The 16,445-nt window shown below is 47.7% G+C and overlaps 3 protein-coding genes across 3 annotated transcripts in view; all 3 read right to left on the bottom strand.

Annotated features, from left to right (window-relative positions):
• Window positions 1-304: 304 nt before the first annotated feature.
• Window positions 305-1,768, bottom strand: cUnh19orf53 (chromosome Un C19orf53 homolog). The gene is made up of 3 exons (XM_083694397.1): window positions 1,639-1,768; window positions 1,188-1,243; window positions 305-995 (listed from the first exon to the last, which is right to left on the bottom strand). Exons 1-3 carry the CDS (start codon window positions 1,724-1,726, stop codon window positions 843-845), a joined length of 297 nt encoding a protein of 98 aa, XP_083550523.1. The 5' UTR covers window positions 1,727-1,768; the 3' UTR covers window positions 305-842.
• Window positions 1,769-1,985: 217 nt separating this feature from the next.
• mri1 (methylthioribose-1-phosphate isomerase 1) lies at window positions 1,986-12,856 on the bottom strand. The gene is made up of 6 exons (XM_083693778.1): window positions 12,550-12,856; window positions 9,274-9,497; window positions 8,829-8,998; window positions 8,365-8,541; window positions 7,315-7,539; window positions 1,986-5,823 (listed from the first exon to the last, which is right to left on the bottom strand). The coding sequence occupies exons 1-6, from the start codon at window positions 12,679-12,681 to the stop codon at window positions 5,690-5,692; spliced, it is 1,062 nt and encodes a 353-aa protein (XP_083549904.1). The 5' UTR covers window positions 12,682-12,856; the 3' UTR covers window positions 1,986-5,689.
• Window positions 12,857-13,617: 761 nt separating this feature from the next.
• cc2d1a (coiled-coil and C2 domain containing 1A) overlaps window positions 13,618-16,445 on the bottom strand; it is a 16,732-nt gene continuing 13,904 nt past the window's right edge. The window contains exon 27 of the mRNA XM_083694152.1: window positions 13,618-16,087. Within this exon, the coding sequence (XP_083550278.1) occupies window positions 16,055-16,087 (33 nt within the window). The 3' untranslated portion in view covers window positions 13,618-16,054. The remainder of the gene's footprint in view (window positions 16,088-16,445) is intronic.

Below are 16,445 nucleotides of genomic sequence, written 5' to 3'. Positions count from 1 at the left end.
GAGTTTGTCTCTGTGTGCACCACGTGTGCCCAGGATAAAACCTCCCATCCAGCCCCGTCTGGCCTCCTCCAACCTCTGCTTGTTCTACATCGTTCCTGGTCTCACACCTCGATGGACTTTGTGACTGGCCTACCCCTATCAGAGGGTAACATCACTATCCTGACTGTCAAGCACAGGTGTGTATAGTAATACAGACTGGCACTCCTCTCTCTCACACACAAAATCACACCTTGGTTTGCACCATTTTATTCTCAGCTTTGCATTGGACCATGTGGTAGAACATGAGCGTTTTTTCAAGAGAGCCCAATACGTGAGAAAAATAACTACATCGTTTATAAAAAATTGTGAAGCTTTCTCTATACAGTCAAAAAGTGGAAATTAGGGAACATGACCCTGTTCACATCCGTCAACATTGTCAGCACTGTGGCAGCTTGCTCAAGTTCCGTCTTGAGCACTTTTCTTCCAAGTGAAATCGAACAGCTGTGCTGCCACCAGGTGGAATATTTTTGACATTACATGCCATAGATGGCTACATTCAATAAATAAAAGTCTTCACCCATCCCTTGTTCACTCCATTAACATAGCAAAATCATGATGGGCAGAGGAAAATACAGCTCCACTTAGTTTCCGCCATGTTATTTTCACGTATTAGATTCGTGAGACTCACTGAGCACTAATTCAAGGGACTACGGAGAAGGGAGGCAACTTCTCATCTATTTTTTTAAAATTTTAAATTTATTTATTTTTTAATGAAACTGCTCAGTCTAGCCCAGAAGCAATTGAGGCACCACACAGCAAGACCGTGGCAGGCAGACACTGGGATTAAGGAAGGTAGAGTGTCTTTATTTAGAGGAGCTGCCTCCGGGGCGCTGAGCTCCTTGGGGACCGTTGCCCCCCTCCGCCCCCTTCAGCACGCTCAGCTTCTTGTGGAGTTTCGAGCTGGCCCTCTGCGTCACCTCCACCTCGATTTGGTTCCTGATCGCCACCTCCAGGTTCTGAGGGGAACAGCAGAGGACAAATCAGTGAGCACACTTTGAGTCCCAATAATCTGAAAATCAAAATTTGGAATTACCATGGAATTAGTTGGCACGGTAAGTAAAAGGACCCTCACATATACTCATTAAGTTATAATAGTGATAACGGACGACGAGTTTTTAGCTGTGTTTCTCCTGACTGTGGCATCTTACCTGCTTCAACTTCTGTTGCTGGACCACCTGAGCCTTCTTTGGTGCGATTGTTCTCCCTGTTGAGAGGAAACACTGGTTAGATTTCTCACAACTATTATTTAGCTATATTTCTGTTCGGTCGCCAGACAATCAAGGTAAAATACCTGTGAGTATACAAAAACCTAACCTACAAACAATCCCCATGACGTGCACAAAACTGAACATACTACTAAGCGTACATGATGCAGAATTACTCTAATAGGACAAATGTAAATGTCGCAAATCCAAATGGTCGAAATTTCACTTCGAAATTCCAGTTTCCATGCTAAACCTCAGCTTTGTGGCCATTTCCCGAACCATGTTTGAGCCAATATGGCCGCCGGCACGCATGTTGTTTATGGGTTATATCTTCAAAATATTGGTACAACCATTACATTTTTCTGCTCTATCGGCAGAGTTGCATTATACGCACCTCCTTTCCTGGGCCCTTTGGGTTTGCTGTGGTGTTGTTTCTTGGCTCCACCGGGACGCGCTTTCAACTTCTGTTTGCCCTGAGCCATCTTGCCTCGCTGGAACGACAACTTTAACCCGGAAGCAGACGGGCATTCTGGGATATTGAGGAACTAACACCAAAGTTGGTGGGCTGAAAATACTGTAAAATGTAGTCAAGGTCTCGAGTTCTGTAATATGTTTTACCAACGACGAACTCTTTATACATAAATTATATATAAATATATATAAATATAAATATATTTATATATAAATTATACATAAATTAAACACAAACGTACAGAGAAAAAAGAACGCAACACAAGATAATGGAATTTTGTTCCCTCATCTTTATTGAACTGATGTGAAAGAGAAATCTCTTAAACCATGTATGCATTATACAGCATGATATTCATATTCATATATATAAAAAAACATCCAGTTTCAAACTATCTCCACATAATACAAAACTAAACCCAGATGTGAATATCAACAATAACAATAACGTACCTACACTTTAAGAGACCTTCTGAACAACACTCCTTCCCAAATTGTCATCAGCCATACTTTCCATTGGCTCGTACACAAACACGCTGCTATCGGGAGCGTCTCCCATTGGTTAAATTAGCAGGATAGGAAACATGACATCCAGCGCTTAATTTTGGCACCTGATTGTTAGGCATCTCTGCCTCTCCCAAAACTACCCTAACACCATAACACTGTCGTTTGCAGATCTGAAAGAAATTGCGGAGGTCTAAGCAATATCAGAAGGTGTGTACATCACCATTTTGCTTATACCCATCTGATTCCTTCAGATCGGCTAACATCAGTGGGTAGAAAGATATGGTTGTTCTATGTACTGGACCTTACATCAAGACAAGGGTGTCTGGATATACTGTACTTGCAAATACACTGTGACTACACTGCATCTTCAATACACTCATTACAGTGTGAGCATTAACAAATGGTTTGGAATTGGAAGCCAACATGTGTGCACTCTGCAATCTGGCCGAATCTGGATTTCAAAATCTAAACCTAAACTCTATTCACAAATACTATTTGGGTGACCGTCCCTGTTTGGTATGGGCATCTAGCTTACAGAAACCCAGAAGATGATCTCTCTTGGCGAAAGACGGCCCGGTAGTAACTGCTCGGGCTGGTTTCCCGGAACTAGATTAAGCCGACTCATAGACTAACATGCATCTTGGATGGAGCGACTCCAGAGAAAGAGTGATTTAGCCCACGACTAAGCCTGACCTGTGTCTGGGAAACCGGCCCTTCATCACCCATCCTAACATTTGTCAGATGTGTAATTTATCCTAACACAGGTTTGTTTACCTATGCAGGTGTGGGGTAGTGTGTATGGTCAAGTAGGCCTCCTAGTGTCAGTGTCAAACAACAGCTTCATCACTAAGAATCACAATTAAAAAAAGAAAACGACAGATCACAGCCAAAAGAAGAGTCTTTGTGATTAAGAAACAAACCGACTCTCGTAACCTTAGTTCGAACGAAACAATCTACCGATGGCGACAAAGTTGCTACATTGTTCTTGACCGTTATCCCTCCCGCTGATTTCTCCTTGTTCAGTTTCTCCAAACAAAGACAAAAGACTAAATAAAAAGGAAGGAACCCAAATAATAATAATAAAAAAAATAAAAAAAACACAACAGTGGTATTGATTTTTAGACCCTCGCGTGTTTTTTTTTTTTTTTGGACACCTAACAGCATCGTTGAGAGAGGAATGGGTAAGATTAGGTTGAAGGAGACAGAGAGAGGTAGAGGAGGGAGTGGGCGTCTATTCTACAGCCATTCTAGAATGTGGAACAGTGACACTACAGGTTCTAGAATTCAAAAGGATTCACATTATTGTTTTCTGACAGGAATACTAGAATTGGTCCTGGGGGTTTGGGGTTAGGGGGACATGTAGACGTCATAGAGGATGAGGTTTGGAATGAGGGATGGAGTGTGGAGGAGCAGTGGTGGGGGTGTATTTGACCTAATGGACGTTCCCCCCCTTTGACGGCTGTCTAGGACCAATATTGAAGGTACATAATAGTAATCCTAGAGTGTCCTAAGGCCATGGGGTGTGATGGGGTTAGGTAGTATATGTGATTGTAGGGGGGGGGGGTGGTGGTTATAGGGCGGGTTGAAAGGCTACTTTCTCCCCTGTTAGCATGTTAGCCTGCTCTGTGAGCAGGCTGGCCTGCTGTCCTGGTTGTCGTGAGCTGTAGTGCTGGTTGTGTAAGGCAGTGAGTAGTGCTGGCCCTGTGCTGGGCCCATGACATTCAGTACAGTGAGTGGGTCTGTCACATAGACATCTGATACACTAGACTGGCATTGCTGTAACCCGAGACCCTACCAAGTTGACCCTACCTATTCAGTCTCTGACAGTTAGCCCGCGAAAAGGGGGTAAGCCTATCTCGAACCACTCTAGAATTCCGGAATGGTTTAAGAACATGAGTTCTGAGCCCAGTACCAAACGGGATTGGTTCGATGGGCGATGCTTGACCTAGCAACAGCAAAGTTCTCAACCAGTCTGGTATATCTATGTCTATATCATAGAAATATTGAACAGGTATTACAATTCTAGGCAACCGATTACTTGAAAACCAGAGCCTATCTTAGCCTGCTTTGTTGGCCAGGCAAAATAAGACAGATCTGTGTTTATTCTATACATTGTATTTCTATGCTGTGTGTTGTGTGTAGTGAGTGGGGTTTGAGTTTGATATGGTAAAATAGGGTATGATATGGTCCAGTTGGGAACAGCAATGTACAGACATTGAGTGAGGTACAGAGAGCCACCCGTCATAAGATTCAGCCAAATAGGGGTTGATATAGATTATATAAACTTGGATTTTATTGTTCAAACTATTTCAGAAGGTAAAATCCAACATCTTCTTGTTAAAGGAGTACTGCATTATTAAGTATTTTCCACGACTCAGAGTCAAAAAAACGTATACATTTTTCGAAAAATGCCCACATAGAGGAAAAAAACAAATGTTAATATAACATTTTGATTGGGTGCAACTTCTTTCCTGCTTCAAAACAAGGATTAAGAACTCTTATCAGCATTTGGATAGGATTCGCTACCAGTAATCCTAAAGGGGGTCAGTTCAGTATGTACACACTAGTGGGAGTATATGTATTTACACATAATGGAGCAGCATTTCAATTTCACTTAAAGCACCACAACGGCTGAATAACCGTCACTTTTTTAAAAGACATATTGGTTCTCTTATATAACCCTTCTTGGGAAAAAAAACACAAACTAATAAAGTTTAGTTTTTCGAATGCGCTAACATCTCTGTAACGTTATCTACCCATCACTCACTTACCGGACGGACTTTAGGGGCTGAACGCTATCTACCACTGCAGAAGCCATTTTGTAAGACGCATAGAGAGAGAGAGAGAGAGAGAGAGAGAGAGAGAGAGACAAAGAGAGAGACAGAGAGAGAGACAGAGAGAGAGAGAGAGAGGGGAGAGAGAAAGAGAGAGGGGGGGAGAGAGAGAGACAGAGAGAGAGAGAGAGGGGGGGAGAGGGAGAGAGAGAGAGAGAGGGGGGGAGAGAGAGAGAGAGAGAGAGAGAGAGAAAGAGAGAGAGGGGGGGGGAGAGAGAGAGAGAGATCTTCACACAACGATGAGGATGGAGACCGTGGGACTGAGATGAGCACAGGAGAGACAGAGAAAGGAGAAGATAGGGACAGGAGAGGGAGATTGTATGCCTGCATGTGTTTGAGTCCCTGCATAATGCGTGTGTGTGTGTGTGTGTGTGTGTGTGTGTGTGTGTGCGAGAAACTTTAAAACTTGTGAGTTTGAGTGAGACACTGGTCATGGTGCATGGAAGTGCAACACTGTGTGTGTGTGTGTGTGTGTCAAGGTAGTTAAAGGAGTTCCACCACGTCTTTGTGTATGTGGACCTGTGTGTGTGTGTGTGTGTGTGGACAGATGAGTGAGTGGGAGCAGGAATCTTAAGGTGCAGTTACGCACCGCGGCCAGCAGAGGGTGTGTGTGTGTGTGCGTGTGTGTGTGTCCCTCTACAGTGCGGTGAGACGACCGGTCAGAGCGGCCTGGAGCTCCGAGGGAAGGAAGACCCCCAGCTCTGTGATGATGCCCCCTGTGATCAACTGGTGGGGGGTCACGTCAAACGCAGGGTTCCATACCTCGATACCTACAGAGAGGGGGGGGGGAGAGAGAGAGAGAGAGAGAGAGAGAGGAATATATAGAGAGTAGGATGGGTAGAGAAAGGGAACAGAGGAGGGGAGGAGAGAAAATAGAGGAGGATAAGGAGAGAGAGTGAGGGAGGGACACACACACACACACACACACACACACACACACACACACACACACACACACACACACACACACACCTCCCCAGGGGACCGGAGATTCATTTAACTGAGCGTGTTTAATTACTGTGATGTCACTGAGCACCAGTCTCCCTCTCTTGGTTCTTTAATTAGAGGCCATGTGACACAACTCAATCAGTCTCTCTCTCCCTCCCCCTTTCTCTCTCTCTCTTTCTCTCTCCCCCTTTCTCTCTCTCTCTCCCTCCCCCTTTCTCTCTCTCTCTCTCTCTCTCTCTCTCTCTCACCTTCTCTTGCAGGACGTCTTCAGTTTCTGCCGGGCACACCTTGTCTGTCTTGTCTGTGTCTGTCTCCCTCTCCCCCTCTCCATTCGGGGATCCCTAAAAAGCCTGGATGAGGCTCTGCCCCATCCCAAAGTCTGTTCCAGTTAGGAACAACCTCAGCCCTCACTTCTACTCCTCCAAAGCGAGTCTGCCTGCATGGATGGTGGGTGTGAGTCGACCACGAAGCAATGCAATTATTTCTTCGCCCCCATGAGGAAGAATATAAAAGCTGGATACCACGGACATCCCAGGTGTGGTGGCAGTAAAATGAAAGGGTTTTTTTTTTACGGGGGGAAATGCTAGTTCTAGTATATACCCCTGTTCTAGTATATATACCCCTGTTCTAGTATATATACACCTCTGTTCTAGTATATATACCCCTGTTCTAGTGTATATACCCCTGGCTCTAGTATATACCCCCTGTTCTAGTATATACCCCTAGCTATACTATATACCCCTACTTTATAAACGTCCACCCTCTATTTCTGTCTGTCTGTTGGTCTTTCCATCTCTCTTTGCACTACAATAGTACTATAGTTACAGCAGTCTAAACACACACACACAACCATCATAACAACCCCCACACACACACACACACACACACACACACACACACACACACACAACCCATCATAACAACCCCCACACACACACACACACAACCCATCATAACAACCCCCACACAAACAAACACACACACACACACACACACACACACAACCCATCATAATAACCCCCACACAAACACACACACACACAACCCATCATAATAACCCCCACACAAACAAACACACACACACACACACACACACACAACCCATCATAACAACCCCCACACAAACAAACACACACAACCCATCATAATAACCCCCACACAAACAAACACACACACACAATCATCATAACAACCCCCACACAAACAAACAAACACACACACACACACACACACACACACACACAACCCATCATAACAACCCCCACACAAACAAACACACACACACACACACACAGGGGCGTGTCCTCTCTTACCTGGGGCGGCGATGGGGATTCCGTTGATGCTTGTGAGCTCCTCCGCGGGGCGCTCTTCGATGACGATGTCCCGCCCACTCTCCAGACTGAGGTCACATGACGTGCTGGGCGCCGCCACGTAGAAGGGGATCCCATGGTGCTTTGCGGCGATGGCCAGCTGGTACGTGCCGATTTTGTTGGCGGTGTCTCCGTTGGCGACCACCCTGTCTGCCCCGACCACCACAGCTAGGGGGAGAGAGAGAGAGAGAGAGAGGGTGAGAGAGAAAGAGGTGGAGAGAGAGAGAGAGGGTGTGAGAGAGAGAGAGAAAGAGGTGGAGAGAGAGAGAGAGGGTGAGAGAGAGAGAAAGAGGTGGAGAGAGAGAGAGAGAGGGTGAGAGAGAGAGAGAAAGAGGTGGAGACTGAGTTTTAGACATCTTTTTTTGAATCAGCAAACCGACACATCACATTAAGGAAATAGGGGGAGAGATAAATAAACACACACATAATTAGACAGAGAGAGAGAGACAGAAAGACAGACAGACAGAAAGACAGAAAGACAGAGAGACAGACAGGACAGACAGACAGAGAGAGAGAGAGAAAGACAGAGACAGACAGACAGGACAGACAGACAGACAGACAAAGAGAGAGAGAGAGTCAGGAAGAAAGTGTGTAAGGGAGGGAAACAGAGGAAATGAGGAGAAGAGGATGGAGGGAGAGCGTAGAAGAAGGAAACTACAGAAGGGAGTGATGGAGGGAGACACTGAGAAAGAAAGGTAGAGAGACATAAGGAGGAGAACCTCGCAGAAGACAACACACACGCACACACTTGCTTTTTGTTGACTGACAATCCCTCTACGAGTGTGTTCTGTTCTCTGTACTTTTCATTTCATTGAGTCTGCACTTTATTTTCTGTATTGATTCATGTAATACATTTTTCTTCTTGTGTTTGCGAGGTTCTTGTAGAAGCCCCTCTGGGTCTTCAACCTCACCGGCACACTTCTCAAACCTTGTTAAACCTCATTCTAACAGTCTGTCTTTCACCTGTCTTTTTTGAAACACACACAGACGTACCGGTGATGCCCCTCTCCCTCATGGTGAGTGCTGCCATGCTGTCTGTGATGAGCGTGGCAGGGAAGCCCTCAGCCACGGCCTCGTAAGCGGTCAGCCTGGCTCCCTGGTTGTAGGGCCTGGTCTCTGTACAGTACATACGCTTCAGTCTGCCCAGGGCGTGGAGGGAACGCACCACACCTAGAGAGACAGAGGCAGTTAGAACACACACAGACACACACACATGCACACACACATGCACACGCGCGCGCGCACGCACGCACACACACACACACACACACACACACACACACACACACACACACACACACACACACACACACACACACACACACACACACACACACACACACACACACACTAAACCCTGCCCTTTACACCCAGTGCAGTCAAATTGTCTGTCTCTCTCTCTCTCACACACACACACACACACACACACACACACACACACACACACACAGTCTCACCCAGTGCGGTGCCGTATCCCGCGGTAGCCAGTGATCCAGTGTTGCAGTGTGTGAGGATGGTGACCGAGTCCCTGGGTACCCCAGACAGGATGTGCTGGGCGCCGTAGTTACCGATCTTCCTGTTGTCGTTGACGTCCCGCTCCAGCATCTCCTCGATCCAGCCTATCACACTGCAGGAGGGGCGGGGGCATAGAGGAAACAGGGCTGGTTGCTCTCGTTCTTGGTCAACTATATCTTCCCACCTCCCTTTCTCTGTACCCCTCCATCCCTCCATCTCTCCATCCCTCTTGAAGCTGGTTTGTGTGTTCTTTGCCGTGCTCTCGTTCTGGCCGAACCCCCATCAGCTCCCTGGCTAATCCTAACTTCCTTTCTCTCCTTCCCTCCATCTCCCTATGCTCAGTCTATCTTACCCCCTCTCTCCCTCCCTACATCCCTCTCTCCGTACCTCTCTCTGAGTTGCTCCATGTTCTTCTCCATGCTCTCGTTCTCGGCGAACTCCACCAGCTCGCGGGCGGCCCGGCCCATGTTGACGGCGGTGGGCCGCGCCGAGGTCAGGTGACACAGCGACTCCCGGATGAAGGTCACTGGGTCGTCGCCCCCGGCGCCGGCCCGCAGCTCCACCGCCAGGCTCAGGCAGCCCACGATGGCTATGGCTGGAGCCCCGCGCACCTGGAGGGGAGGGAGGGAGGAAGGAGGGAGAGGGGTGGGAGAGAGGGAGAGAGAGGGGGGGAGGGAAGAGAGGGAGGGAGGGAAGGGTGGGAGAGGGAGGGGTGGGAGAGAGAGGGAGGGGGAGATAAGAGAGGGTGAAAAAAAAGGATGAAGAGAGAGAAAGAAAGAAGGAGGGGGAGAGGAAGGATGCAAAAAGAGTTGGTGGAGAGGGAGAAAAGGGGAGGGAGAGAGAGGAAGAGGGATGGAAAGGGAGGTAGATGGAGGGAGAGATACCGAAAGAAAGGGAGGTACGCAGAGGAACGCGAGTGAGTGAGGAGAGGATAGAAAAAGAGAGAGGAAGAGGTGGAGAGTGGGGGAGAGAAGGGGAGTTAGAAGGAGGAATGGAGATTATTCTCTGGTGACACTCTGGTACTGCATGTCTTCTTACTGATACCCTAGAGCCAGAGTCCCGTTCCAAGAGAATACACTCCTCCATGCTCTAAAGCTGTGGTGTACAACCTTGGCTGTGGTTGAACGTGTGTGTGTGTGTGTGTGTGTGTGTGTGTGTGTGTTCACACATCTAGTGGCGGAGAGCCACAAAGCGGCCCGAAAAGACTTTCAACAGAAGTCGACGACATCAGGAGACGTGAGCGATGTCACCTTTAGGCAACGCGACCGGAACAGTTCTCTGTTCTATAACAAATTATCACCGTGACTACAGGGGGAGAGAATGTCACACATTGGCTAACACCCGGTTTGTGTCACCGGAAGGAACAAGTCCTGATCGTGACTAGGCGATGTCAAGAGACGAAAAAGTGTGTGTGTGTGCGTGCGTGCTTTCGCGTAGCAGTTTTGGAATCGCACTAATGGAAAAAGAAAACGCCTGGGTCTTCCACATGGGAGACCCAGGTTCAAACCCTGTTCGTTATATACGGGCAGTTCGTCTTCTAGCTGTCTGAACAGCATGTGTGTGGGAAACCCCTGTCCAACCAACAGCACTGCTGGGTGGTAATGATGCTGGATAGGAACAGCCAGTTTGGGGCTCCAGTGGACCAGAATGGTCCCTCGTCACCCATCCTACTTCAGATGTGTGTCCTGAGACTGTCTACACTCACTGAGCACTTTATTAGGAACACCTGTACACCTTCTCATGGTGGAGGTGGTGGAACACCTGTACTCCTTCTCATGGTGGAGGTGGTGTGATGGTGTGGGGAATGTTTTCTCGGCACACTTTGGGCCCGTTAATACCAATCAATCATCCCTTGAATGCCACAGCCTATTTGAGTATTGTTGCTGACCATGTGCATCCCTTCATGGCCACAATTTACCCATCTCCTAATGGCTACTTCCAGCATGAGAATGCACCATGTCACAAAACAAAAGTCGTCTCAAACTGGTTTAATGAACATGACAATGAGTTCAGTGTTCTTCAGTGGCCTTCCCAGTCACCGGATCTGAATCCAATAGAAGACCTTTGGGATGTGGTAGAACGGGAGATTCAGTTTGAAAGCGCACCTGAAAAATCTGCAGGAATTGCGCGACGCAATCATGTCATCATGGACCAGAATCTCAAAGGAATGTTTCCAACATCTTGTGGAATCAATGCCACAAAGAATTGAGGCTGTTTTGAGAACAGTATTAGTATAGTGTTCCTAATAAAGTGCCCATTCAGTGTATGTGTCTCTGTCTGTCTGTCTCAGTGTCTCTGTCTGTCTGTCAGTCTGTCTCTCTGACCTGTCTCTCTGTCTCACCTGTCTCTGTCTGTCTGACCATGTGTCTCTGTCTCACCTGTCTGTCTATGTGTCTCTGTCTATGTGTCTCTGTCTGTCTGACCTGTCTGTCTATGTGTCTCTGTCTGTCTGTCTCACCTGTCTGTCTCTCTCACCTGTCTGTCTGTGTCTCTGTCCGTCTGTCTCACCAGACGACACTTCCCTCTTTGTCTGTGTCTCTTATTGAGAACAATGAGAAGAAGAAACCTGCAGGAGAAGATGTAAGTCTGAGGCAATACCTGACATGACTGTATGTGCACACACACACACACACACACACACACAAACACACACAAACACACACACACTGGACAGCATGCAGTGGGCCATGACATCAGCGCTGTGTGAGGATCAGTGTTGAGAATCATCTCTCTTTTCCCTGGGACCAGAGAAACTATTATCATGACATCATCCCCTACTTAGGGCACATTCCATCACACTCACACACACACACACACACACACATACACACAGTTGGGACTGATGCTCAAACGGGAGTATCCCTCCAATTCCGTTCAAGTAGGTTGTGTGTGAGAGGGAGACAGAAACAAAAATGTATGCTAAGAATTATTCAGATTATAATGTAATAAAACCGTAATGTGATTAACACAACACCTATGAAATCTCACACGATCAAAGTAATCGCCGAAGATCCCAGAGGTGTCAACAAGCAGGGCGCATAGACCATAAGCGAGAACAAAAATCGGTCATTAATAATGCATATGATCATCTTTATCGTCAGATGGTTTTGACGGCCCCACACATTAGCGATATAACGATAAATAAATGATGCCATCGCCTGTCGTTTTTAGGATGCCGTTGGTGAGTTTTAGGATGCCGTTGGTGAGAACCAACGGCCAGCAGCAGCGACCGTTTGGAGCGCTCAATTCATAGAATAATGGCCCCGGTTGCCTATGTCTGTAGTGCGATAGACGGTGCAGTCCGTGCAGTGGATTCGGTGTACAACGGCAGGAATTGATGTCAACCGAATTCACTGGCGAACGTAGACAAGAGGGCCCGTCAATGCAACCCCACACCCGTCAATGCAACCCTACGGATTCATGTATTCGTATGTAAATGCGAATGGGAGCAGGTTGCACACACAAAAGACCGACCCCGTTTGACACAAAGAGCATCCGCAGTAAACACAACACACTGAGACGCACACTAGCCAAGTAGCCAGCTGATGTTGGCTAGCTATACCAAAACACACACACACGACGCGTGAGGTGACACGGCGTGAGCGTGGACTGTAGAACGAAAAGACCAACCGGGAATCCAGAGAGAAAGCAGCGATTTCATACCTTCATGGACTTGATCGCTTCATATCCGTCCTGGACCGAGCGGACCTCGTCGAACACAGTTTCATGCGGAAGGAGCAGCTGGTTGAGGATCTGCAGGGACCCGGCCCGGTATCGAATCGCTTCGAGCGTCATGACCCGAACGAGGAGGTGGTGGATCGGATGGCACACACACACACACTGGCGTGACAACGGCAGCACCGTAGGGTTCCCGTCAGCGGCCCTGAGTGTCGGAGAGAGGGGGGTTAGGAGTGGAGCGAGAGGGGGTTGCGGGTGGGTAGGAATAAAGGGCTGGAAAACGAACGCTGGCTGGATGGGGGGAAGAGAGAGAGCGAGAGAGAGCTCAGAAACCTCCAACGGTTGACACACAGACACGGAACCACGTGTTCTCCCCGACAGGAAGCCCTGCCTCCTCTGTTCACGCCCACCTCTCGCGCACTTCCTCGGTTTCGGCTGTGGCCCTCTCGCGCTCCGCTCGCACGACTCTCGGGCGCGAAGACAACGGTTCCCGGTGTCCCACCCCTTCTTCTCTCCTCTCCTTTTGTTGGTGTAAATTTAACATTCAGATAACTTGTATTAGCATAATCGGAGCCGTTGCGTTTTCCTAACAATATAGACTATTCAGGGTTAAAGGAACAAAGAAGTAGGCCTATTCTAAGGGGCGTTCACATGAGAAGCGCAAGAACGGCATTGCGCCGGGCTTGCCGTTGTTTTTCAATGGAGGACGCGGCTGCGGTTCCTAATCAGCTGTTTCCTAGTGGCGTCGTGGGCCGCGGCGGTTTGCGGTAGCGCAAGCTGCACCCAGCGGTGGGCGCAAGCTGTAAACTGCAAGCCGCGTCGTACTTGCGGTGAGCCTAGCCCAGGTCGCTTATTTTGGGTCGGCCCCTGAAAGCATTGTTTAGACCCCTGAGATTATCTTCTTCAGACCTAGGCCTATACAACTCTATACAACTCTTCCCTCTTCCTTTTTATGGACAAGACGAACAGAAAGACAGACACACTTGAGTAGCCTCAATTAAACAACGACACAACATATTGTTTTGGCATTTTAATACAGCCATGATCCCCCCCCCCCCCAAACATCATTAACATTATGGAAGTAAACATTTCAATAGGCTTTTCTGTCACCTTGCGACGCATTACAAAAAATAGAACAAAAATAGAGCCATAGTCAATGCTGTATATATTATATATATTATCAAATCTACAGTGATTGATTGCCATACATGACACCACAGAGATACAGGAAAACAACAAGACAGCCCAGCTCCAACACCTGCACTTTTTACTGTTGTACTTTTGGGAAAACTAAAATAAATGAACGAAGACAAGATAAAATTGACCCACCGCTACTTTTAGTGTTTTACTCTGGGATAGAGAGAGAGGGGGGAGGAGAGAGCAGGGAGGAGAGGGGAGAGAGAGAGAGAGAGAGAGGGCAAAAGTGAACCACCAGTAAGCTAAGTTTGACCATCTGTCTTTGTGTCACTGATGTTTGTGCCGGTAACCAACCATAGAGCATACTGATGACCATGTTGTCATAGCAACGGGGCAGATTCAGGGGCAGTAGGTTTAGAGAAGGAATGTGCCAGCCCTTAAAGAAGAAGAGGAGGAGTGTGAGTGTGAGTGTGTGTGTGTGTGTGTGTGTGTGTGTGGATGGGGTTAAAGTTGCTGCCCTCAGGGTCCCTTCTGTGTCTAAAGACGGGTGTGGAATGAAACCTTCCCCCCTAAAAGAAAAGGGCCAACCCACAGCATCTGTGGCCCTCCACCCCATCCTCACACACACACAGCCCATTAGTGCTGGTTTAGCACCCTACGAAGCTACCTCTAGGTTACATTAGCTGCTACAAACACATGCCCTCTGGCTCATCCCCCCTTTCCGTGTGTGTGTGTGTGTGTGTGTGTGTGTGTCAGCTGTAAAACAGATCTTTCCTGTTTCATGTCATTCCAGACAGACAGAACTGGGAAAATCAGGAAGTGCAGAGATCTTGGCATCCTTAGAGAATGACTCTGGATTTGAGAATCACTTTGGAACCAACATCGGGGCCAGTTTTGGCACAGATTAAGTCAATATCTGCCACTGGGGGAGGATTAGGTTAGGACGAGCAGATGATCACTTCTGACCCACAAATCAGATTAAAGGGCTCACAAAAATCAGAGACCGGTCACACTTTGGCTCTAAACACCCTCTCAACCGTGTCTGACGTCTGTGGGAACGGCAACCTATCTAATGTTAGAATGCAGTATAATAATGTGGTATTAGAAAAGGAGTGTGTTGTATGAAGCCTTTTGAGGAGTGAGTCGACGGCAGTTTGCCCACAGCGCTCTACCACGTCCCGGACTGCGGTGTCATCAATAGGAGGGTGTCAACAGGGAAACAGCCCAAGCTGTGACGTCATCAGTCAGAGGGAAACAGCCCATTGTGATGTCATCAATCAGATCACTCATGGCACCCTTCCCCTTTTTTGAGCATTCTGACTGATTATGACACCATAAAGGGTTTTACTGCTGCTGCGTGACCCAATTGATGACATCACAAACAGATGTCTGCTGTTGCATGACCTAACTGATGACATCACGAGGGGGGGGGCATGTCATTGCAAACTGACTGATGACATCACAATGGGCTAAACCGTTGTGTTCTCACAGAAATAGAAGGACACGCACATAACCCCCCCCCCTACAGTCGGGGCCACAGAGCTAGAATAAATAGAAGGGCCATAGAAATAAAACTCACTAATTCTACGCTCTCTCTCTGTCGTCTCCGTGGCGACACAAACTCTAATCCTTCATTATGGGATGTGTGGTTCTCGCACCCCGGAGCCCTGTTTCCATTTCCATATCACACAGCACCAAACAGAGCAGATTACTGTAATCTGGGAATACTGGAGCAGACAGATTAGATTAATCTCATTACACACACAATATGTTGAGACAGTTTAAGACACCCTCGACCAGGAGTAACATACACACGTGTTCATAAATACAGATACGCACTTGTGCGCGCACGCACAAACACACACGCACACACACACACACACACGATTCCCCAAAGGGACTGATTAGAGAGAGAGAGAGAGAAAAAAGTAGAAAGTGAGAGGAGAAGATGAATCAAGTTTTCTTGAGGCGGGGTTCTGTTAATGTCGGTAGTGTTTTGTTTTTGTTTGAAATGCAAATAAGCCCTCATCTGCCCTGCCCTGTGTAATGCCTCCACGACATCACTTACAGTTCTATACAACCCAACCCAGCCCCTCTGCAAGTCTGTTATTTTTAGAACTGGTTCATGAACACAAGTGATGGAACACAAACCCGAAATGACAAGAAAATAAACATAGATTTCGATAGATTTTTAAATAGATTTCCGTGCGTTCGCTTTAGGAAGGTCATGATGCTAAAACGTGCTTTAAGATGGCCCCTGCGTGTTAAAGTGTGTGTGTGTGTGTGTGTGTGTGTGACGGGGGGGGTAACAGTACACCAGCCAAGTCTCTTCAGCCCCTTCTTTCCTCTCCTCTCACACAGTACGTCTCCTCTTCAACGACTCCATCTGAGGGACGGAGAGGGAGAGAGGGGAAGGAGGAGGAGGGGGAGAGAGAGGGGGAGGGAGAGAGAGAGAGAGAGAGGGAGGGAGAGAGGGGAAGGAGGAAGAGGGTGAGAAAAGGAGCGGGGGAGAGACAGAGAGAGAGAGAGAGGGAGAGAGGGGAAGGAGGAGGAGGGGGAGAAAAGGAGCGGGGGAGAGAGAGAGAGAGAGAGGGGAAGGAGGAGGAGGGTGAGAAAAGGAGCGGGAGAGAGAGAGAGAGAGAATCAGGTCAAAGACATAGCATCACATTACCCACTTACATAGCACCTAAACTAAATGTACCACTAAATGTACTACAGAATTTACTACTGAATGTACCACTAAA

Source organism: Argentina silus (assembly GCF_951799395.1).
Source record: "Argentina silus genome assembly, chromosome: 22".
Lineage (NCBI taxonomy): Eukaryota > Metazoa > Chordata > Actinopteri > Argentiniformes > Argentinidae > Argentina > Argentina silus.
This window is presented reverse-complemented; position numbering and strand designations above follow the sequence as displayed.

What these genes read in the sequence shown, in the direction of transcription:
- mri1 (XM_083693778.1), bottom strand. Translation starts at nt 12,681, where the DNA reads ATGACGCTCGAAGCGATTCGATACCGGGCCGGGTCCCTGCAGATCCTC. An exon ending in GGGATACGGCACCGCACTGG is followed by an intron (nt 8,542 to 8,828) that starts GTGAGACTGTGT and finishes CTGTCTCTCTAG; the next exon opens with GTGTGGTGCGTTCCCTCCAC. An exon ending in GAGGGAGAGGGGCATCACCG is followed by an intron (nt 7,540 to 8,364) that starts GTACGTCTGTGT and finishes CTCTCCCCCTAG; the next exon opens with CTGTGGTGGTCGGGGCAGAC.
- cUnh19orf53 (XM_083694397.1), bottom strand. Translation starts at nt 1,726, where the DNA reads ATGGCTCAGGGCAAACAGAAGTTGAAAGCGCGTCCCGGTGGAGCCAAG. An exon ending in CAAAGGGCCCAGGAAAGGAG is followed by an intron (nt 1,244 to 1,638) that starts GTGCGTATAATG and finishes TCCTCTCAACAG; the next exon opens with GGAGAACAATCGCACCAAAG. An exon ending in AGCAACAGAAGTTGAAGCAG is followed by an intron (nt 996 to 1,187) that starts GTAAGATGCCAC and finishes TGTTCCCCTCAG; the next exon opens with AACCTGGAGGTGGCGATCAG.